Source organism: Andrographis paniculata, unplaced genomic scaffold (assembly GCF_009805555.1).
Source record: "Andrographis paniculata isolate CXL003 unplaced genomic scaffold, ASM980555v1 Contig98END, whole genome shotgun sequence".
In the NCBI taxonomy this organism is placed as follows: domain Eukaryota; kingdom Viridiplantae; phylum Streptophyta; class Magnoliopsida; order Lamiales; family Acanthaceae; genus Andrographis; species Andrographis paniculata.
This window is the reverse complement of record NW_026137637.1, coordinates 1,432,759-1,456,856: the sequence shown is the minus strand read 5'-3', so window position 1 is coordinate 1,456,856 and position 24,098 is coordinate 1,432,759. Positions and strand designations below refer to the sequence as shown.

The window sequence follows — 24,098 nt, the reverse complement described above, 5'->3', positions numbered from 1 at the left end:
ACATTTCAAAAAGTCCCCACTTCATCACTTTCAAGAATCCTTATAAACACATCACCTGTAAATCCAAGCATTGTATTCAATGCCACTTTGTAACACTTTAATTTTCTCTATCCCTTTTAATGAATCTCTCTCCTCACACACACATACATACATACATATATATATCTATATCTATATATATTTCTATATCTATATATATGCATACACTTCCATGACATTGTTATTACACTAAGTCTCAACTCTTACTACACTACTCTCTACTAGAGACATCATCAAACTTTTGTTTTGAGAGCTTGTAATAAGCTACAATGGCCATGCTTTTCTTGCCGAATCGATCCTCGGCGACTCTTCTTCTCGCCATAACTCTTCTCGCATTTGCTCGATTCACTCCCCGGGCCGAGGCACGGGCTTTTTTCGTGTTCGGTGACTCTCTTGTCGACAATGGGAACAATAATTATCTCATCACTAGTGCTCGCGCCGACAACCCTCCTTATGGGATCGACTATCCAACTCATCGCCCCACCGGAAGATTCTCTAACGGCCTTAATATCCCCGACATCATAAGTGGGATTTTTTTTTTCCCCGTTAATTTACACATTTCAAAGTTAAAAAATCGTCGCTAAATTATAATATACTACAAATTTTTACCATAACTACATTCTCATAATCGAACATTTTTCACTGAAATAAATATATCAGTAATCGTAAACTACACTATTTAGAAAGATATACGCAATTCTTTCTTCTTCTTCTTCTTCTTCTTCGTTCTTTTTTTTTTTTTCTTCTATATAGTTTAGCTTTTGTTGCATGTAGTTTGATTAACTACGGTCAAAATATGACTACAATTCGATTTTAACTATGGTTAAATATGAATATGATTTGTGTTTTCTTTTTAAGTGTAGGCGAGCATATGGGAACAGAACCTACACAGCCATATTTAAGCCCTATGTTGAAAGGGCAAAAGCTTCTTGTCGGGGCTAATTTTGCTTCAGCTGGAGTTGGAATTCTCAATGATACTGGAATTCAATTCGTAAGTTTTTTTTTTTTTTTTTTTTTGTTTAAAGTTAGGTCCCGATTTCTTTATAAGTCCAAATTTTCACGGGTAAACTGTTTTTTTAGTCTCGTAACTGACCCCTTATCATTTTAGTCCCGTGAAGTTTGTCGCAAACTAGTCCCATAAGTGGAAAACGTTTGTTGTTTTAGTCCTCCGGCGCCGGAGATGCCCGTGTGGCTCGCCGGAAGCCACATGTCCGCCAGGTGTCCCGCCAGGTCAGCGATACCTAGCGGACACTTGGATTTTATTTATTTTTTATTTTTTTAATTTTCTTTAATTTTTTTTCAATTAGACCAAACAAAAAATTTAAAAAGGCAAATAAAATTTAAAATAAATTTTTTAAAAAAAATTAGAAAAATGAAAAAATAAAAATAAAATCCACGTGTCCGCCACACCTAGCGGACACGTGGCCTCCGGCGAGCCACGCGGACGTCTCCGGCGCCGGAGGACTAAAATAGCGAAATTTTTTCACTTGAGACTAATTTACGACAAACTCTATTTACAGAACTAAAATGATAAGGGAGATTAAAAAAACAGTTTACTCAATTTTCACTTAATTGTTTCAGAGTTATTTTCATTCAGAAAATTTCAAATTCATTATTTTTGTCCAGACAAATGATGCATTATAATTGTACAAATTTGATTTTGGATCCAAAATACATCACCATAGTTGTTTAAAAATGTCTTCTTTTTTTTTTTTTTTTATTATTAACCATGTCATTTTCAAGTACTTCTTAAAAATATAATTCAAATAATATAGTTAAAATTCGAAACATTTTTAATTTAATCTGATACTATATTTTATTTTAAATGAATTAGGCTATACATGAGCATAGGTTTTTTTATCGTTTTTTTTTAGTAGTTGCGGATTCCAATATCATTAAAAAAAATAAAAAATCCCCTAGTATATATATATATGTCTAAAAATTGTGAAGACAATTTGGAACGTATTTTCATTTTTCCTTCTTTGGAAAATATATATTTTAACATAAATGCGTGAAATACTTTTTTGGTAAATTTATTGCATTACTAAGTCCAAATTGTGCATGCATGTTATCCCTATTATGTCATGATTTTATGCACAATTATAGTTCATCATTTTGGTTAACATATACATGAACCATACATTTAATTTTATACAAAATATATCATTCATTTAAAATATAATATATATATATATACCATAAATATAATGTTCCATTAAATTATATTATAATTAGCACGTTTTTTTTTAATTATGTATATATATATATAAAACAATTGCATATTCATACACAATTTCATACTATTAACTTCATCTTTTTTTTTTCACAAAAAAAATGTTACATATAACACTTAATTTGTATCTAAAATTTATAATTAGATATTCTAATTAAAAACTTAATTTTTATTCAAAATTTTTTACTATTTTGAAAACAACCGAAATTTCGAAACTATTTTAACTCACAGTTAATTTTAACTTTACTTTAACTTTTACTGTGCTGTCGATATAACTATTAATGTGTCGAAGTGAAATGTCCCTTTCAACTTGTAGCAGAAAAAAAAATTAAAAAAAAAAGGTAAAATAAAATAAATGGTGCATAGATAACAACATTCGAAAGTGTCTTATTACATATAGTGTCTCATAAATACACATACTGATGAGTTCAGTTAGCCCCAGCTGCTGTGAAATACTAAATTTTAAGTTTATATATATATATATATAGGGACATGTCAATTTTAATTTTTTACTATTTTTTTAATTTTTTTTTTACTTAGTTATATTCGATATAATTTTATATATAGGCGAATATTATTCGGATCGGGCAGCAGCTCGAATACTTTGAACAGTATCAGCATCGCGTAACGAGCCTTATAGGCGCCGAGCAAACTAAGGCCTTGGTAAATCAAGCCTTGGTGCTCATTACACTAGGAGGAAACGATTTCGTCAACAATTATTATTTGGTGCCGTTTTCTGCAAGATCGCGACAATTTGCTCTCCCGGATTATGTTCCCTATCTCATTTCTGAGTATCGAAAGATATTGAGGGTATGTTTTGTCGATCTTTAATTTAATTGTCTCTATACTTTTGATCTCGGGGAAAAAACGCATTCGAATTGGATTCTTAATAATTATCTAGCATCAAGAAAGGGAAAAAGAGAAATATTTTCGACCAATTTTGGCGAAAGTATTTTATAATTTCCAATACAATTTAAAACCCCCTTAATTGAATTACTTTTATTTTTGCGATGAAAATTGAATATTTTTTTAATAAAATATCATATTAATATATTATTTAAATTAAAATTCTAACAAAAAAGAAAAAAGCCAAACAAACCTTAAGGTTTGGTTTATTTAAGATTAGTTTTGGTCTTACTATTTATATATATACATATATATATATATTTTTTTTACATTATCAAATCAAATAGCCATTTTTGTTTAATAAATTGTATAAGAAATAATTAGTTTCATTCAAAATATTGTATCAAATATCTATTTATACAGCATCAAACACTATTTTAATTCAATTTTTTATTTTCAAAATCTCGAACCCAAATTCTCAAATTGAATACTAAGAATGGCTTCTTTTTTTTTTGGATTTTTTAAAGGAATATATATATGAAAATAAATAAATGATTATAAATGTATATCTTGAAGACACAACATATATATATATATATATATACCTATTTTGCAGAAATTATATGACTTAGGAGCAAGAAGAGTCCTAGTGACCGGAACCGGCCCAATGGGCTGTGTCCCGGCCGAGTTGGCCCAACGTAGCCGGACAGGCGAGTGTGATGTGGAGTTGACCCGCGCGGCCCGACTATTCAACCCACAACTAACCGATATGTTGAGTAGCCTCAACCAAGAAGTCGGGGGCCATATCTTTGTCGCGGCCAACACATATTCGATGCACATGGACTTTGTTTCGACTCCTCAAGCCTATGGTATGTCCAAGAATCCGAATTTCCTACACCTTTTCGCGTAAATTAATCTTAAAACCGATCTGTAATAATTTTTTATGATATTGTATAGGGTTTATTACATCGAAGATAGCATGTTGCGGACAAGGTCCTTACAATGGGATCGGGCTTTGCACGCCGGCCTCCAACTTGTGTCCGAATCGAAATTTGTATGCATTTTGGGATCCGTTCCACCCGTCGGAAAGGGCCAATAGGATTATAGTCCAACATATCATGACTGGGGACGATAAGTTCATGAACCCTATGAATCTTAGCACAATTTTGGCTATGGATTCTAGGGTTTAAAAGTCTGGTCGGTTTTCTTTATGCACGTAATAATTATTTCAAGAATTGTGTTTTTATGATGTTTTATGTTTGTGTGTGTTTCTTGATGTTGTCGTGGTTGAATAATTAGTGGAAGTTTTGTGAAGAGATTGATGTTGAAAAATATGTCAATTGTGTTATTGTATTTTAGGTTGTTTTTTTGTTGATCCCGAAAAAACTGTGAGAGTATTGAGTGTAATAAATTTTATAATTTTTTTTTTCTTTTTGTTCTCAACTTTACTTTTTTTTTTTTTTTTTTTACCATACAATTTTTTCGTAATTTCACCACAAATTAATACTTAGTCGATGGCAAAGGCAAATTGAAAATTACCAAGTATATCAAATAACTAACTCATAACCACAAACAAATAATAAATGGTGAAGTATTTGTTTAGTAGATTTCAAAATTTACTTCTACAAAAATTTTCATAAAAATATATCATAGAAAATGCTATTCAAATTATTTTTACAAATTTTTTCATAAAAATGTCACCCAAATACATATTAATTAAATATCATGTACAATAACTATTTAAATTAAAAATTAAAATAGAAATATAAACACACACCGGAATAATATACACAAACCTTATATATAATCAACTTATTTAATAATAGTGTAAAATATTTTTTTTTGTCTCATAACTTAGTATTTATCAGTTGAATCACGTAACTAAAACTTGTATTGAAATAATCTCATAAATAAGTTTTTTTGACATATTTATTCATCTGGCGTCGGAGATGTTTGTGTGGCACGCCAAATGACACGTGTCCGTGTAAGTGCCACATGGAATATTAATATTTTGAAAAAATTAATCTTTTTAATTTCATAACTGACTAATTTATCATTTTAGTCACATAAAAGAAATTTGCACAACTAATCTATGATTGAAACATGTATAAAAATATCATGTATTTTTTTATTTTTTTTTCAATTGACCCTCTGGTGTCGAAAATCCGCACGTGGCATTCGGTTAGCATGCCGAAAAATATATATCCGCCAAATAGACACCACATAGCGAACACGTAAAATTCTTTAAAATGATAAGAAAAATCAATTACAATACTAAAAAGCAATTTGCCCTTAATATTATAAAACTGTTAGAATAATTACTTACTTTATATGATTTGTTAAATAATACTTCCTCCGTTCCAATACAAAAGTCATATTTACCATTTTTTTCCGCTCCAAAACAATAGTCTCATTTCCGTAAATAATCATATCACTATAAAACAATCGTCCGCCTCTAAGGGTCAGGTCAAATTTATATTTTGCGTCAATATACTTAACATTAAAAATATCCTTATATTTGTATAATTTTTTTGTACAAATGTCCTTCTATTAATATTACAAGACACTGATAGAAGTATTTTTGCAAAAAAAAAATTAATTTGTATTACGTTTTGATATAATAATTAATATTCACGCAAAAAATAAATGAAATCCTTAGAACTTGACGAAGATAGTATTATTTATTAATAGTAAATTTAAAATAAATATCGTATCAAATAGTATAATTTTCATTTCAAAAAATATCATATCAAATTTTCAATTTTTTTTATTATTTTTAAAATTCTTCAAAATTTTCAAAACTTTGGGACTAAAATCGTAATTTAAGTGGACCATAAGGGCGTGTTTGTTTGAGGGATTTTACCATAAATTTACTATGTATTCTAAATTTTTTCTCCAAAAATATCACATCAAATATCTAATTTTTATTTTCTATATTATTTTAAAAATCAAATTTACACTTAAACCATCACATCAATCCCTATCTATATCACATTATACAACTATTACAATTTAATATTTTTATTGTTCAAATTCTAACTCAAAATTCAAACTTCCAAACAAACACACGATATCTATGAAGGCCGGTTTTTTTATTTTTTATTTTTATTTTTATTTTTATGAATCCATCCTTGGCTTCATTCTAGTTTTTTGAACTCATAAATAATACTACAACCAAAACTCTAATTTTCATGCATGTATAATATGTTATTTGAAATTTTGCATGGTTTGAATTATAATTTGAATATATATAATATTTTTTAAAATAAAATATACTATTATATTTTTATTTAATACTCCATTTGTCCCACCTATAGTGTCTACGTTTCGATTCTATCCGTCTCACATTTAATGTTACTTTTAGTTTTTGGAAAAGGATTATACATTTTAATCTCATATTAAATTTTTTATTTAATAATTTTTAAAAATTTAATTAAATTAATTAATTATCTTACTCTTTATTTATAATTATTTATGTTATAAAATAATTATTTTCACTAATATATTTTTAATTATCTACTAATTATATTTATCCTAAATTATGTGTATACAGTAACCAAGATACGCTACGTGTAGGTAAGCTTCTTATAAAAATCAAACTTCAAAGAATAAATACAACACTTATTTTTACATTAAATAATAATAATAATAATAATTCTTTTTCATGTTACCCAAAATTAGGGGCAATGTTGAGTTTGGTTAATGATTCAAAATTAAAGGTTATTGGACTGCAGTTGAATTAGGTTTTTTCCATTATTGCCAAGAGAATTTTTTCTTTTTTTTGGATGATGGGGAATCCGCATCAACTATCCGAAAATACGTATGGGGTAAACCCCCGGCCGAACCTAATACCGTACAAATCAGGTCCGATGGAAAAGTCACATTAGGCGAACCATGTGTGGCAGGTGACCTGAGGCGTCGGGAGTTTGAACCCATGACCTCACGGTCACGTCCAATGGAAGTGGGATAAATTGTACTTTAAAAATAATAATAATAATAATAAAATTAAATTAAAATTAAAATCCACTCAATATTACTACTCTAATGAAATATTTTATTTTATTGCATTTTATTATATAGAGTTTGTAGAGCAACGTAATTAATTTACATAATTGTGTGGAAAAAAAAAAAAGAGAAGCTTCATGTGATAATAAATAATGAAGCAACCTAACTTTGTAGGCATTTATTGAATTAAGTGATTTGTGTGGGGCATATTGAAATGTAATTTTCATGTTCATTCTAAAATTTTAGGCATTTTAAAACATATTCTAACCAATGGTCAAACTCCATAAAAATATCTGGCTTTTGTGTGCGCAGTCGCGGAATCAGAATTCGATAAAAGAATAAACTAAAATTCTAATCTTTCGAAATAACATAATTATTTATATATATATATATATATAAAGGAGGTATAGGGTGTCAATTTGTGTTTTTGGGTCGTATTTGTGTCGGGTTGAGCCATGAGGATAACAAAAAACTGTTAATTCGAACTCGATTCGAACCTGAAATTTGACCTGAAACTCTAGATTCGAACACGATACAAATTCTTTCAGGTCGGGTTCAAGTTGACTTGAATTAGTTTCAAGTCACCCGAAATCCGAACAAATCTCATACGAACCCGACATGAAACAGACTCGAAAACTTAAAAAAATTAAATTAACCTAAAAAAGATTATTTTTATTTTTATATTATTTTAAATATAAAATAATATAAATATTATAAATTAAAATAATAATAATAAAAATTTCAGATCAACTCGAAACACAAAACCCAAAATATAACTTGATTTTATATTTCGGGTTATCAGGTCAACCCAAAACACGACCCGAACACGACACGAATTTTTTTCGTTTCGAGTTCGGATCGACCTGATTTTTTTCAAACCCGAAATACCCAAATCAGAACCTGAAAAATTTCAGGTCGAACGGGTTCAATTTTTTGGATCGGAATTACTTTTGACATCCCTAAGGACATATATCTATTTGTTGTCGGAAATTTTATTTTTCAGAATGGTTATATTTTAAAAATGTTGTAAAATAATAAACTACATGCATTTTTTAAAATCGACTAATACAAGTTTTCATAATAAGAAATTTTCATTTTTTTCTTTTTCCGACGCTCTCGAGATTTTTAGCATTTCTTTTGTATATCTATTTGAACACATATAAATTAAATTAAAAAAAAATGTTAAATCATGATATAAATCAAATTAGTTACACAAAAAAAAAAAACCAACTATAGCATAAATTTGATCCAAGTATATCGAACGGTGAAAATATCGATTTTGATGTAAGTTTATGGAACGGTGAAAATATCGGTCGAGTTTAATAAATCGATTGAACTATGAACTACATATAAAATGTTGAACATTGTAATTAGGTGTCGAAAATTCGAATCTTTCTTTAAAAGTGATTATTGATATATTTATGTAGGAATTAAAATTTGTAAATTTTGTCTTAATTTAATTAAAGAGATGTGCTACAAGCCCATGTGAAGGTGGTTGAAGGGTTTACTACTCTTGTCAATGGCATTTATATATAAATTTCCTAAATAATAATAATAATAATAATAATAAATAAATAAATAAATAAATAATAGTGTGTGTGTATTATGTAACATAAGATGATGAACAAGTAATGAATTAGAGCAAACACATTGTTGCACTAAATTAGGCTCACAATGATTAATTAATGTTGATTTGATTGGACACCTTTTCGAGTTGGTCTATATTTCATCTGTATATATATATATATATAAAAGAGATCGGTGTGAGCAGGGACGGATGTATGTGGCGGCAAAGGGGCTTCAGTCCTCCCTCCCTCTACTCCACCCCCTTATAATTTTTAATTTTTTGTTTTTATTTTATAATATATAATATAAAAAATAATAAATAAATTAAAAAATTGTAAAAAATTGATAGAATATTTATGTAAAAATTTAAATTTTGAATAATAAAAAATTTATATCATAATAATTTTTTGATAATATAAAAATAGATATGAACAAAAAAATAATAATTAATAATTAAAAAAAAATCTTCAAAAATTTCTCAACCAAATACACAGAAAATGATATTTTTAACAGTTTTTTTTTAATAAATATTTTTATTATTTATCAATTTCATATAATACAAAAAATTCATCTTGTAATATACAGTTGTCAATGTAGATTGATATTTTGCAAGATTTTCGAAATATGATAACTCTATTGATAAAATTATTGGATAACGAATAGATGATGATCGTTTCAAAATTTTAAAAATTAGCTCCCCTTTCATCCTGGTCTGGTTCCGCCTCTGGGTGTGGGGTCCACTTCACCAAATCTTTTTTTCAAATTTTTTGATTTTTTTTTAGTTTTTATTTTTTAATAAAATAAATATATATTAAATGTCATTAAGTATATCATAATTAATAAAATTATAATTAATATATTTTTAAATATAATAAAATAATTGATTTAATTTTATGATTAAAGTAAATTATATTTAAAGGGTACCATCCATTGGTGTTTTGATAATATGAGGTTGAGAGTGAATTTGTTTTGTAAAAAAAAAATAATTTGTCTCAATGTAAAAATATTTGTTGTTGTATATTTGTATTTTGTCTTTATGTCATATGTTTATAAAATGTATTTGTTTGTGTTTCTATATTTGATTTTTTTTTTTTTCACTGGATAAAGAAAAATATAATGGTCTTATTATGAGTATTTATTTATATATATATATATTATCTCTATTATTTATTTTAATTTTGGGTAAGATTACTTTTAAAATATTTTTATAGTATTTTATGATCTTAATAAATTAATTTGAGTTATTATTTTTTTTATCATAGCCAAATACCATCATCTACTCTATCTTATTTATTTATTTATTTATTTTATGTTCCTTATTTATTTTTTAATTTTTTTCTTTTGTAATTTACTTTGATTTTCGGATGAATATTTATTATAATATAATTATGAAATTTTTAAGATTTTTATATTTAATTGTTAATATTTCATGATATTATTGTTTTTTCCATATGATAATATCTATTGTTCGACTATGGAAAAAAAATTCATATCAAATATATCAATTAATGAAAAAAAAAAAGTTAATAACAACTATAAAAATCTTTTTATATTTTGAAATTTTTCTATATTTCTTTAGTTTATGGTTGTGTGTATATATATTCTTTTTATTAGTAGCACTTTTATGCTTTAAAACTCAATTTTATAGAAAATGTATACAATATTTTATTTTATTTTCGACTTTATTTTTTTTGTTGATTATAGTGTTATTTTTTTATATAATCATTAAAAGAAATTTGTTTTATTTTTATAATTGTTTCTAAGAATGAGATTTTTTATTTTTTATTTTTTATATGTATATTTTTACACTTCGATTTGATGATCATTAATATTATTTATATTTTTCTTCAAAATATATATTATTTATAAACTACAATTGTTTTTTAATAAATTCGATTCGAAAGAACATGCCTTAAATCCCTTATAATTGTAAATTACAATTTAATTTTGTCTATCACATTTTTTAATAATATTTTATATCAATCATATATGTGCATATATATGTAATATATTTATACATAAATATATAGATTAACGTATGAGAATATTGTGAGTTTCCTGAATAATATATTTTAAAAAATTTTATTTACACTTTTTATTTTTATATAATTGATTAGTAGTTTTTAATCTTTTTTTATTTATTTTAATTTTGTAGCCATAATTTTTTAAATATATATATAAAGTTATATAAGGATTATATATTCATATTTTTTTCTTCATAAAAAAAATAATTAATATACATATTTAACTAATCATATATTTTTATATTTTCATATATTTATTTTATTATTTTTAATATATATTGTCATCTATTTAATATTGTTATTTTTATTATATAATAATAGAAATTTATGTATTAATAACAGGAAAGTACATTCAAATTTTCGCTGAACATGTTTGTAAATTTATATTATCAATACTTATTTCATAGGTAGGATTAAAAAAATTGTCATATAACAAAATTTATTAATTTACACAAATCGTGCAACGCACAGGTGAACACACTAGTTTAATTATATTTAGAGGTTTTCCAATATGGGTTATTTTTTATTTTTTAGTTTGAATTTTTGTGACACCCCAGACCACAAGATTTGTGTTAGAATATTTAGGATAAAATAATGAGATTATATTATTGATCATTAAAATAAAAGACTATATATAGGCAATACAAAACAGACTCGATAGACTAAAATCTAAATAATTTAATTTATGGATAAGATCAAATATTCTAACTATAAATCTATTAAATTTAAAACTGAATATCTAAAATATCTTAATAATATGCTGGCCGGACGTGTTTATTCTCAAATTATGCTAGAAAAATCGTGCTTCCTGCTAGTGGACTTCCAAAAAAACTATGCATATTATTAATATGAATAGTATATTCAATTGACTTAATTTATATTCAATTTCGGATGGCCTAATATCGATCCATACACAAAAATTGCCTTAGCACCAGTCCAACTCCGAAATATCACAATTTTTTTTTTTTTGTAAACTATTGTTTGATTATGACATTTTTTTGAAAAAAAAAAATAATACTCCCTCCGTCCACTGATAAAGTATACATTTACTTTTAGTGCGGTGTTTAAGAAATAATAGTATTTTAATTATAGTGGGTAGTTAAAAGTAGTGTAATGATATTTTTGCCCTTGCTTTTTGATATAAAAGTAATGATGTGATATAAAGTAAGGGTATTTGTGGAAAAAAAAGTAAGGTAACTTATATAAAATCATTGAAGTATATATATATATATATATGTGTGTAAAATCAAATTCCAAAAGGGCATGACCTTCTTTTGATGATTTTTGTTCGAGAAAATAATGCTTTAATACGTGTATACGGTAATTGAATAGTAGAAAATTTAAAAAATTATACCCAACCAATCAAACCCTTAGAAATTGTTTTCTTGATATATTTTTAGTCATTTTTACTATATAATTCCCATGATTTTTTTTTATAAAAATACCTTATTAGTATCTACTTGAGTTTGATTTCAGTTTATTTATAATGCAATCCTTATAATTTATGTAAAAATATTATTTCTTCTAATAAAATAATATATTTATATAATTATTTTAAATAAAAACCACAAACCCGAGACAATGACACAATCCTAAAAAATTATAAATCGGCCCTTCAATTTATAAGAAATTAATGTAGATACCAATATTGTAATATAATATGAATATTTTTTTTTCTAAAAGAAAATGACTTTTGTTATTTTTAAATAATATGAAAATTCTCCTGAGTTATTTTGGTATATAAAAAAATAGTGTCTTAATTTTTACAGCCCGGAACTACACTAATTGACCCCAAGTTGAATTTTTTATAATTTTTGTAGTGTTAAAAATTATTAATTTTTATGTATTCATATGCAATTTACCACTTCAAAACTATTCAAATTCATACGTAATTTTCTCATTATTTTTATTTAAATTTATTAGTTAAATATGAAATAAATTATAATATTCCTTCATTCATGGATTTAGATGCTAGTTTTGTCACTACTTGTAGCAAAGACTTTCCAAAAAATATATATATATTTGAGGAAATGTAAAAATATGAACTCTTACTCTTTCAATTAATGTGAGATTTTTTTATTCCAAGAATGCGAGTTATTTACTCAACCGTACAAGAAACATATCGTTTCTCCTCGGTTTTGAATGGTTGTTTAATTTGATACAATAATTCAACAGAGAATTGATTGGAGATAGGAAATAAATGAGTTTCAACCGAAGAGGATGATCAAGCTCTGAGCAGCTCGGCTATATGGTCGTTGTTGATACGCATTTGTAACGACGTAAACCTGTGGAGGTATTATCTAAGGTAAACCATGATAGGAATTTGGGGTTGAACAAATTGTGATTGTTTATGTTCTATAATCAGTATTGATTAGTGTAATCTCTCCTTGATTGGTTCCCCCGAATGTAGATTGGTTGATAATCGAACAGATCAACAAATACCTTGTCTCATTTGTTATTTTGAGTTCTGCATTTTATTTGCTGTTAAAGTGTTTTTTTTTCTAACTGTGAAGTGACCACACTTTGGGGGTTGACCATTTGTTGGTGTTCAAAGGAGATTTTTTCGAAAAATAAAATTCGATATCAAAATTATTTATCGAAATAAATTCGGTAATCTCAACAATTTTATCGAAATAAATTCGATAATCAATTTATCAAAATAAATTTGGTAATCACAATAATTTTATCGAAATAAATTCTATAATCAATTTATCAAAATATATTCGATAATCACGTCGAGTCGAAGTAGAACCTCTTTCCGTAAAAACGAATACGCCCCGGTAGTGCCTCCGGTTCATGGCGTAACGTTCTCAAAGATAAAACGACGTTCGTCTCCAAATTAGGTGGGACCTCAATATTTCGGAGCTCTAACTAACTAAAATGAGGTGAACTATGAGCAATGTCAGGAGGCTTAATTAAACAAGGGAGTTTCCGAAGCTCGCGGAAAACTCGCCGAAAATGGTTGCCGGAGATGAGAGGGAGAGAACTTGGAGTCTCTTCTTGGTTTTGGTGTGTTTAGAAGAATGGGTGGAGATGACCTTTTATGGACACTTCACCCCGTGGGAAATAAATTTCCCGAATCGAAATCGTCCGCGTTTAATGGCCGGTAATCGCCGATCATAATTCCAAATTTAATTTCTGTCATTAACATCAATTTAATTCTGGTCATAAAAACTAAATTCAATTCCGATCATTAATATATTATTTGAATTTTGAATTTCAAATAATTATTTATCATATATGCATATAATTATCTGTGACTTACCGGCATTTATATTCCTAACCATACTATCAATAACCACCGTATAACCCACGTGCATTTTAACTCACCGAATAATCGATTTCGAAAATTATGAATTTAATTTAAAATTAAATTTCATCAATTAAATAATTAATCGATTTTCCAACATACATCACTTCCCAATAGTATATATACTAATTCTGAAAATTGACACTATTATATTTTCTTAAAAAATATTACATTATATATATATTTTGTCTTCAAAAATATAATTTTTTTTTTTATTATTGTCAATTTTTTAAAAAATTCTTTAAAACATGTATATAAACGAAGCCTAAATAAATCCCCCAACATGGTCATTAAAGCAAACTCATTTCTAACCACAATGTAGAAAATGCCAGCAAATGATTGAACTCATCAATTGTACCCTTCAAGAACTGTCAAAGTTTTTCTAAGTCGTGTTTGTTCACTTTGTATTTTTAAATAAATATGTTTTTGTTATTAAATATAAAAATTTGTGTCGATAATATAAAAAATATTTTGCATTGAATTATTAACTCTTTGTAAATAGATAATATATTATATATTCTGTTAATATATATATATTATATTTTTAATAATATTTATGGAGAATAGTTCCACCAGCTAAGTGAACAAATCCGCAGTCTCTTTCGCAATTTTTTTTTCTCAATTTTTACTTTTTAAGTTTTGCAAAAGTTGTTTCATTTTTAGTAAAATATTATTTAAGTTTAAAATTTAAATCAATTTTTTTTCAATTCAAGCCCAAAAAAACACTCCTTAATTGATTTCCAATTTCTCAATTAAATTACAATGAATTATATATCACTACAAAAAAATAATATATTTGTAACGGAATTCCGTCCCTAAAGTTCACGCAGCTAACGTAATTTCATTCCTAATTCCGTCTCTAATATCATTAGTAACGGAAAAAGTAGATTTAGAGACACAAATATTTTGTTACAAAAATGAATATTTCTTGTAGTGTATTATAATGTTTTAACATAAATACAACAAAACATTCTAAGTAAAATTTATTATAAGTATAATTCATTTTGTATTAGCAAAAAATATATACAAAAGTCATATTTTATGTACAAATACTGGGATGTTATACACTATTTTAATTCATACAAGTGAATTATATAAATATATACTTGATTCGTCATTCAATTATGAGGTAATAATAAAATTTATATACTATAAAATTTTATTTATCTATGTTAAATATACAAGTGATACAAATACATTTTGGTAACTAAATTATTATTATATTTGTATCATTTATTTAAGTATGTGTAATTTAATGATAATCACAACTTATTATTTTAATTTTTTTTTTTTTATGATATGAGAATTCGTAATCGTTACAAACCACACTAGTTGGGTAAGTCACATTTAGCCGAGAAGACGTCAAAAGATTTTGAACATATAATCTTACGTTCATAAATTTGTTAACCATACCAACTTAGCTACCCTTTATTAAACCGATAGTGACGATATTTTGAGTTTTAGTTAAATTACTATTTTGACGTAATATTTTATTAAAAAAAATATCATACTTCCTTCATTTCAATTCAAAATATTTTTTTTATTATTTTTGTCCGTTCATTCAAAAGTATATCTTTTTTATTTCAGTAAAAGTAATCATATACAAATATCAAAATACCTTTTAACTTTTACTCAATTATAAACACACCATTATGTATACAATTATTTTATATATAAAGTCAAAGGTCAAAAATATCAAAAGCTCTTACACTTTCACTGACCAATAAATTATTATTATTATTATTATTATTATTATTATTATTTAATCAATTAGAAAAATCTCTAAAAAAATACTTTCCAATGGAATGAAAAAAAAAATATTTTATTTGGAAATGGTACAAATTGATATTAATACTAATTTGACAAATAAATTTAAATGAATAAATATCCATAAAGTTGTGTAACGAAAGAGTATTAATTATTTCACTTTCATGCATAAATAAAATATTGAATTATGTGTCCTCTAACAACCATTTTTATGTCCCATGCCCCATTTTGAGCTGGAAAACTTCAATGCATACATGTATAAAAGGGCACAATTCTTGCCACTATTTCACACACAAAAATGAACTTTCAAGAAACTCAATTCTAACCATATTTAATTTAATTTAATTTAATTTGTTTCAATATTTCTTCTTCTTCATTATTCTTCTTCTTCTTCGTTTTTTTTTTATTCATTGGACATTGTGGGTACTTAAGTGTGAAAATGATAAGATTTTGCGCGGCATTTGCAGTCGTTCTAGGGTTTTTAGAGAGCTCTAAAGTTTATGCTAAAACAAATGCATTCTTTGTGTTCGGAGACTCATTGGTCGACAATGGCAACAACAATTACTTGGCGACCACGGCGAGAGCGGATTCTCCGCCCTACGGCATCGACTACCCCTCCCACCGACCCACCGGCCGTTTCTCCAATGGTCTTAATATCCCCGATATCATCAGTAAATTTTTTCTTTCCCCTTTCGAGAATTTCTCGTTAAATTATGGTAATGCCAAGGCAAGATCACAAGTTTTTATTTTTAAGCCGTTACGGTTATGTTTAAAATCAAATACCCGATATATAATTTTATCAGTACCGTATTAACAACAAAATATTTATAACATTGTCTCTTATTGTAGAAATTTTTCGAAAATATATAACTATATTTGTTAGGTGAAGATTTTATTAATTTATGAACGATCGTGTAATTTCTTCGAATAGCATAACTATTTTAGAGTCGAATAACATCAAATAGTAGTCGATCATTTGTAAAAAAAAAAAAATCAATTGGATTTTCCAATGAATTATTGTAGATTTAGAAGAAATTATTAATATTAAAGTTTAATTGTAAATATTTATAGGTGAAAAAATGGGATGGGAGCCCATAATGCCATACTTAAGTCCACAACTAATAGGGCAAAAATTGCTGGTTGGAGCCAACTTTGCTTCTGCCGGAGTCGGAGTCCTTAATGATACTGGAATTCAATTTGTAAGTCGATACAAATTAATAATATTTTTGTCGACTTTTATTGTTATCTGTATATATATTATATATTATATTTTTAATACTATTTTTAGGGAATATTTTTGTCGACTTTTATTGTTATCTGTATATATATTATATATTATATTTTTAATACTATTTTTAGGGAACGTGTAAGTCAAGGGCGGACCGAGGTGGGGGCAAGGGCAGCCCCCCTCCCCACCCCCACACACTACAAAAAATTATCAATTTTGTAACAAGATTTTTTCGTTTCTAAATTTACTTTTTCTGTTACTAATGATATTAGAGATGGAATTACGTTAGCTATGTGAACTTTAGGAACGGAACTCCGTTACAAATATACTATTTTTTTGTTTTAAATATATGTAATATAGAGAAAATAGATAAATAAAAAATATACTAAAAAATTGTATATTTTCTCTGAATAAAAAAGAATAGAAAAAGAAATATTTATAATACAGTGTATAACTATTATTATTGTTGTAGTTCATTATTTGTATTTATTTTCTTCAAGATATAATAATTAGAATGATAATTTTTTCAGATAACAAATAAATATTTATAAGAAAAATATATTATTTTATAAATTTCAAAATTAGTCCCCCTCAAATATAATCCTAGATCCGCCGCTGGTGTAAGTTATAAACACTAAACAAACACATTGTAATATTTCAATTCATTTTATTACATGTGGAAATATAAAGAAAATTATGTATTTCGGTTTGTACATATCATCGGTTATTATTCTTATATTGTATATTCATTAGTTGAATTTTGGTTATTACTCTCTCCGTCTCAATACAATAGTCTTGTTTACTATTTTTTTCCCGTTCTAAAACAATAGTCTTATTTCCATAAATAACCATATCACTGTAAAACTACCCCTACTTTTTTATTTTTATTACACAATTATCACTATTTTTTATACTAATACTCACAAGAGTAAAAAATTCTTTTATCCATACTTTTTACCCGCTATTAATATAATATCAATATTTCTTAAATCTCGTGTCCAACCCAATTAAGATTATATTTATGGGACGAAGGGAGTATTACTTTTTTAGGTCAAATGACAAAAGAAGCAATATTTTTTAAAGTATAAGTTCACTATGATAAATTATTTTTTTTCTATTATCCAATCCAAATGATTCTATGTAAATAATATACGTTATTTTATTTCACATAACATCACATTCAAACCAAAAAAAAAAAAAAAAAAATCAGTCTAAGTTACCTTTTGTTTAAGGGTGTGTAAATTTGAAATTCTTTGTTTTTTTTTTAGAATGAAATTTTTTTTTTTTATTAAAAAATAAATTAAAGGGTGCTATGTTGTTTTAAAAGAGATGATAATTTTATTATATTGTACAGTGCAAAAATAAAAATGAAAGGTTGTAGTTTGAATATTTTTATTTTTATTGTTTTTCAAATGAAATAGCAGTTATATTACTCCCTCCGTCCCATAAGTAAATATCCATTTGTTTTTCACACGTAATTTTAGAAATATTAGTATTATATTAGGATATAATAAGAATAAAGTAAAAATAACTAAAATAACCTTATTAGTATATGTGATATAAAGGTAATGACATTTGTGTAATATATTTTAAGTTATAAAAGTATTTGTAATATTAGGTAGATAGTACAATTACTAAAAAAAAAAAAAGAAAATGAATATTTTATTATGGGACGAACTAAAATGAAAAAATTGATACTTTGTTATGAAACGGATGGAGTATATTAGTGTTTTAATTTGTATAGACAATGTATATATTTCTATTCAAAAGAATAAATTTTATAAATATCAAATTTAAAGATTACATATAGTATTGTAAAAAAATATATACTAATCTTATTCAACAAATAAATAATCAATTAAATCAACCAAAAGCAATACAATGGTCCAAACATCTATTAATAGCCCTAAATAAAAGCAATAAAAATGATGGGGCAAAAAAAATAGGGTTGGGATAAGACAAGCATTCATTCAATGCTATGTCATCTTTGAAAATTCTTTCTCAATTTTCAATTCTTGGTCGTCGAGATTAATTGCGTCGATTAAATATATGAATATATATTGGTTTTATATTATATGTTTTGTTATATATTGAATATTTTGTATTTTTTGGTGATCCTAACCTAAGATAATTAACAATGTCGTTTTTAGGTGAATATTATTAGGATTTTCCAACAACTGGATTTCTTTGAACAGTACAAGCAAAGAGTGAGCGAAGTGGTCGGAGAAAAAGAAGTTGGAAAACTTGTAAATGAATCGTTAGTTCTTATTACATTGGGAGGAAACGACTTTGTCAACAACTATTATTTGATCCCTTATTCCGTGAGGTCGCAACAATATTCCATCCAAGATTATGTGCCGTTTGTCATTTCCGAGTACAAGAAGGTCCTAAAGGTAGTCGACTATCTATCAATTATATCCCAAAAAAACAAAACAAACACACACAAAAGAATTGCGGCCTTTTGATCTTATTGAAGGTTTATTATTTTTGATTTAGTATTTTTAAATCGCTCAGATGAGTCTTTATTTGTTAACAAGAGTCGCATGCTCTGTTTAAACATAGTAATCGAAACTTTTGAAATTTTGAAAATTCTATAAATTAGTAAAAATTAGGTATTTGATGTGACATATTATCTCATTTCCTTATAATAACTTGATAATAGAAAACATCAAATATAAATTATTCCACTGCCTCGATACTTTTGGTGATTGTATTTTCTGTTTGATTGTTTGATTTTTTGGATATATAGTATAACTTTGATAGTTTTTCCACTATCATTATTTTATACTTTAACTATAAAAAAAAGGTAAAAAATTGTATTCTCTTTGTCCAAAATCAAAAAATTTTTGGATTTTGGTAGTAGATTAATAAATAATAATATTTTATTAATTAGTGAAAGAGTTTTTGACATTTTTTTTGTATTTTTTAATTTTAATTTTATGTATAAAATAATTGTATGTGTAATATGTTGGTAAAATGATACTTAGAAGTGGGACAGACGAAAATAATAAAATGATACTTTAAATGGAAAGGAGGGACTAACTAAATAAAAGTTAAAAAAAATGGAAAAAAATCAATTTTAGTCATAATATAATCAAAATTTATCAATTTTTGTCCCAATATAAAAAATTTATCAATTTTTAGTCTCAATATAAACAATTTTCAATCAATTTTGGTCCCATTATAAACAATTTCAATCAATTTTGGTCCCACCGTTAAAAAACTAACTGAAATTACTGACGTGGACATAACGGAGCTAACGTGACAGTTGACCTGGAAAGTACACGGCCATGTACAATTATACATGGCCATGTTGTTACATGGTCATGTTGTTACACGGCCATGTACAATTATACACGGTCATGTTGTTACATGACCATGTATTTTTCAGTGTATAATTATACATGACCATGTTGTTACACGGCCATGCATAATTCTACACGGCCGTGTAAATTTCTGTTTCGGTCTAAAATTTAATTTTTTTGTTATAATTTTTAATTTTTTTTTTTTTTTGAATTTAGAATAGCTTATATAGTTAAAAGGAAAAACAAAAATCAATAATAATCATAATATAATTAAAATGTATCAATTTTAATTCAAGTATAAATATTTATCGAGTATGTTCTTTTAGAAAATTTTGTTTAAAATTTTACTATTCAGCAAAAAAAATTCTTTTACAAACATCCAATTATTGTATTGAAATAATAAATTAATTTTTAATACTACTATAATATACAAAATTTAAAAATAGTTGTGTAATTGGATGTTTGTAAGAGAAATTTTTTTTATGAATAATAACATTTTAAACAAAACCTTTCAAAAAAACATACTTGATAAATATTTATATTTGAACCAAAATTGAAACATTTTAAATATGTTATGATTATTATTGATTTTTTTTATTTTAAATATATCAACTATTCTAAATTAAAATTAAAATAAAAATTTAAAAATATAACAAAAAAATAAAATTTTAGACCGAAACAGAAAGATACACGGCCGTGTAGAATTATACATGGTCGTGTAACAACATGGTCATGTATAATTATACACTGAAATATACATGGTCATGTAACAATATAGCCATGTATAATTGTACATGGCCGTGTAACAACATGGTCATTTATAATTATACACTGAAATATACATGGTCATGTAACAATATGACCGTGTATAATTGTACATGGCCGTGTACTTTCCAGGTCAACTGCCATGTCAGTTCCGTTTGTCCACGTCAGCAATTTTTGTTAGTTTTTTAACAGTGGGATCAAAATTTATTGAACTCGTTTATAATTTGACCAAAATTGATTGAAATTGATTATATTGAGACTAAAATTGATGAGTTTTTTATATTTTGTCCAAAATTGATAAATTTTGGTTATATTGGGATTAAAATTGATTTTTTCCCAAAAAAAAATTGTGAAGTCTTAAATTAAATCATAAATAATACTCCTTCCATCCTTTATTTATCTATATGTTTGTTTTTTGCACAGAATTTTAAAAATATTAGTATTATATTAGGAGTTGGTATGAATAAAGTAGAAAAGACTAATATAATCTTATTAGTATTACGGGATATAAATGTAATGACATTTGTGTAATATATTGTAAGTTGTAAATGTATTTTTAATGTTAGTTAAAAGTACAATTATTAAAAAAATAGATACTTTGTTACAGGACGAACCAAAATAAAAAAATGAATAGATTGTTAAGGGACGGAGGGAGTAACAGACAACCCATCATACTAACTTTTCTATAGTATAAATTATAAACCTTTGATTTGAAAAAATAATCGATATTTGATTCTTTCTCGTATCATTTTTTTTCTTTGCAATATTTTTTTTATCGACGTTTTGAATATAATACACACAAACAAGTACGGAATTTCACGTACATTTTAAAATAATGTAGAGACTATATGATTTGGGGCCTCGGCGAATTTTGGTGACGGGGACGGGGCCATTAGGGTGTGTGCCGGCAGAATTGGCGCAGCGCAGCCGGAACGGGGAATGCGACGGGGAATTGCAGAAAGCCGCATCTTTGTTCAACCCACAACTTGTGAGAATGTTGGATGAACTCAACAAAGAAGTTGGTTCTAATGTGTTCATTGCAGCCAACACCCACCAAATGCACTTGGACTTCATCTCACAACCTCAAGTATACGGTACGTCCGTGTACGATTAATCCGTGAAAATTTAGAATTCTTATTTTTTTTAAATAAATGATACTCGCGCATACAATTAATCCGTGAAAATTTAGAATTCTTATTTTTTTCAATATAAATGATACTCTCTCTATATTTCAATCTATGGTTACTTCTTTCACTACAAAAAAATAATATATTTGTAACGGAATTTTGTCCCTAAAGTTCACATAGCTAACGTAATTTCATTCCTAATTCTGTCTCTAATGTCATTAGTAACGGAAAAAGTAGATTTAGAGATACAAATATTTTGTTACAAAAATAATTTTTTCTTGTAGTGTTTCTTCCTTTTTTTTTTTTGGATTATCATAAAAATATATTCTCAATTTTTTTAGCAAAATAAATAAATATATATATACTCCCTCCATCTTTAAGTAAACTTCTATTTTATAATAAAGTAGTGTAATGTCTATTTTGCCTTTAACATTAAAGTAAAAGTATTGTAAAAAGTAAAAAGTAAAAATATTTTTATATATTTTGTTGATAGTTACTTTTACATAAAAAAAACAATCAAATAAGAAACTTTGACTTGGATATAGCAAAATGAAAGGTTTTTTTTTTTCTTTATTTTTTACTATAAAAGACAAAATATAACAATTATTATATACTTTTATTAAAGTCGTGCCCAAATATTTAATGATACAATTAGATGACGGAGAGAGTATAAGTAAGGAAAATTATATCTTTAGTCTGTACATGTAAGGATGGATCGGTACGGGATTTCGAAAATCATGCCACATACCGTATATCGTATCGAAATTTTTGGTATGATTTTTTTCGATATCGATATCATACCAAATTTGGTATGATAGATAATTCGGTATACCAAAAGTTTTGATATATACCGACATACCGAATATTAAAATATCAAATTAATTTATGATATTTTTGGTATATATTGAAATACGGAAATTCTGCCAAAATCTTTTAATCAAATTTGAATAGTATTTTGACTAATAGTTAATAAGATTAAGAATGTATATTTACAGTGAATCGTGAGAATTCTATAGTAAATAATTTTAAAATATATATATATATAAACAGAACATTATTAAAAAAAAAATTAAAATATCACATCAAACAAGTGTTTTATTTTAAAATTTTTACTATTCGGGACTCTCGTTTACGGATAAATGATTAATGACTGTGTTTCCCTAGTAGTTCGAGCTTTTAGGTGAGACGGTCATTCTGCATCCGACATTTACTATTCTAAAAATTCGAAACACAATCAAACAATTAAATTAGCTCGCTTGGACTTGTAATAACGTTATATTTGCATTCTTACAGGGTTTATAACCTCAAAAATAGCGTGTTGCGGGCAAGGGCCGTACAACGGATTGGGGCTATGCACGCCATTGTCGAATTTATGTTCAAATCGAGACGAGTATGTGTTTTGGGATCCTTTCCATCCCTCGGAAAGGGCCAATAGAATCATTGTCGATCAAATCCTAAGGGGTTCCGCGACTTACATGCACCCTCTAAACTTAAGCACCATCATGGCCTCGAATCCTTCGACCCTTTGAATTGTCTCGTCTACACTTCTATTTGTTTGGATATGTCGAACTTATTTGGAAAAAGAAAGAAAAATATAATTCTTCGGGCATCTAAAGTTAAAGATTATATACTAAGTCCATATTGGTTCTTGATCTTTGTAAATCGCAAGTGTTTATGTGTTCATTGTGTCCGCCTCTAATTGTACTTGATTATCGATTCTTGACTTGAAATGAGGTATCGATAGTAATTCTCTAGTGTAACAAAACAAAGTATTTTTTAACCAAAATCTTTTTGGTTAAAAGATTTTTCTAGGTTAACCAAAGATTTTGCCAATCAAGTCGAATAGTACTAAGAAAAAAAAAAAAACATATACCTTTGTTTAG

At 26.3% G+C, this 24,098-nt stretch overlaps 2 protein-coding genes across 4 annotated transcripts; both read left to right on the top strand.

Moving 5' to 3' along the window:
- The first annotated feature begins 240 nt into the window (after positions 1-240).
- Positions 241-4,517, top strand: LOC127243884 (GDSL esterase/lipase At5g33370-like). Of its 2 annotated transcripts, none has more exons than XM_051264104.1 (5): positions 241-564; positions 903-1,030; positions 2,840-3,082; positions 3,735-3,987; positions 4,076-4,517. In XM_051264104.1, exons 1-5 carry the CDS (start codon positions 309-311, stop codon positions 4,306-4,308), a joined length of 1,113 nt encoding a protein of 370 aa, XP_051120061.1. In that variant the 5' UTR covers positions 241-308; the 3' UTR covers positions 4,309-4,517. The 2 variants fall into 2 exon arrangements, with proteins under 2 accessions (XP_051120061.1, XP_051120062.1); XM_051264105.1 differs by having other exon boundaries at positions 3,735-3,991; positions 4,097-4,217.
- Positions 4,518-16,095: 11,578 nt separating this feature from the next.
- On the top strand, positions 16,096-23,824 carry LOC127243711 (GDSL esterase/lipase At5g33370-like). 2 transcript variants are annotated; one of them, XM_051263863.1, is made up of 5 exons: positions 16,096-16,437; positions 16,862-16,989; positions 19,169-19,411; positions 21,930-22,182; positions 23,509-23,824. In XM_051263863.1, the coding sequence occupies exons 1-5, from the start codon at positions 16,230-16,232 to the stop codon at positions 23,742-23,744; spliced, it is 1,068 nt and encodes a 355-aa protein (XP_051119820.1). In that variant the 5' UTR covers positions 16,096-16,229; the 3' UTR covers positions 23,745-23,824. The 2 variants fall into 2 exon arrangements, with proteins under 2 accessions (XP_051119820.1, XP_051119819.1); XM_051263862.1 differs by having other exon boundaries at positions 16,096-16,461.
- The last annotated feature ends 274 nt before the right edge of the window (positions 23,825-24,098 follow it).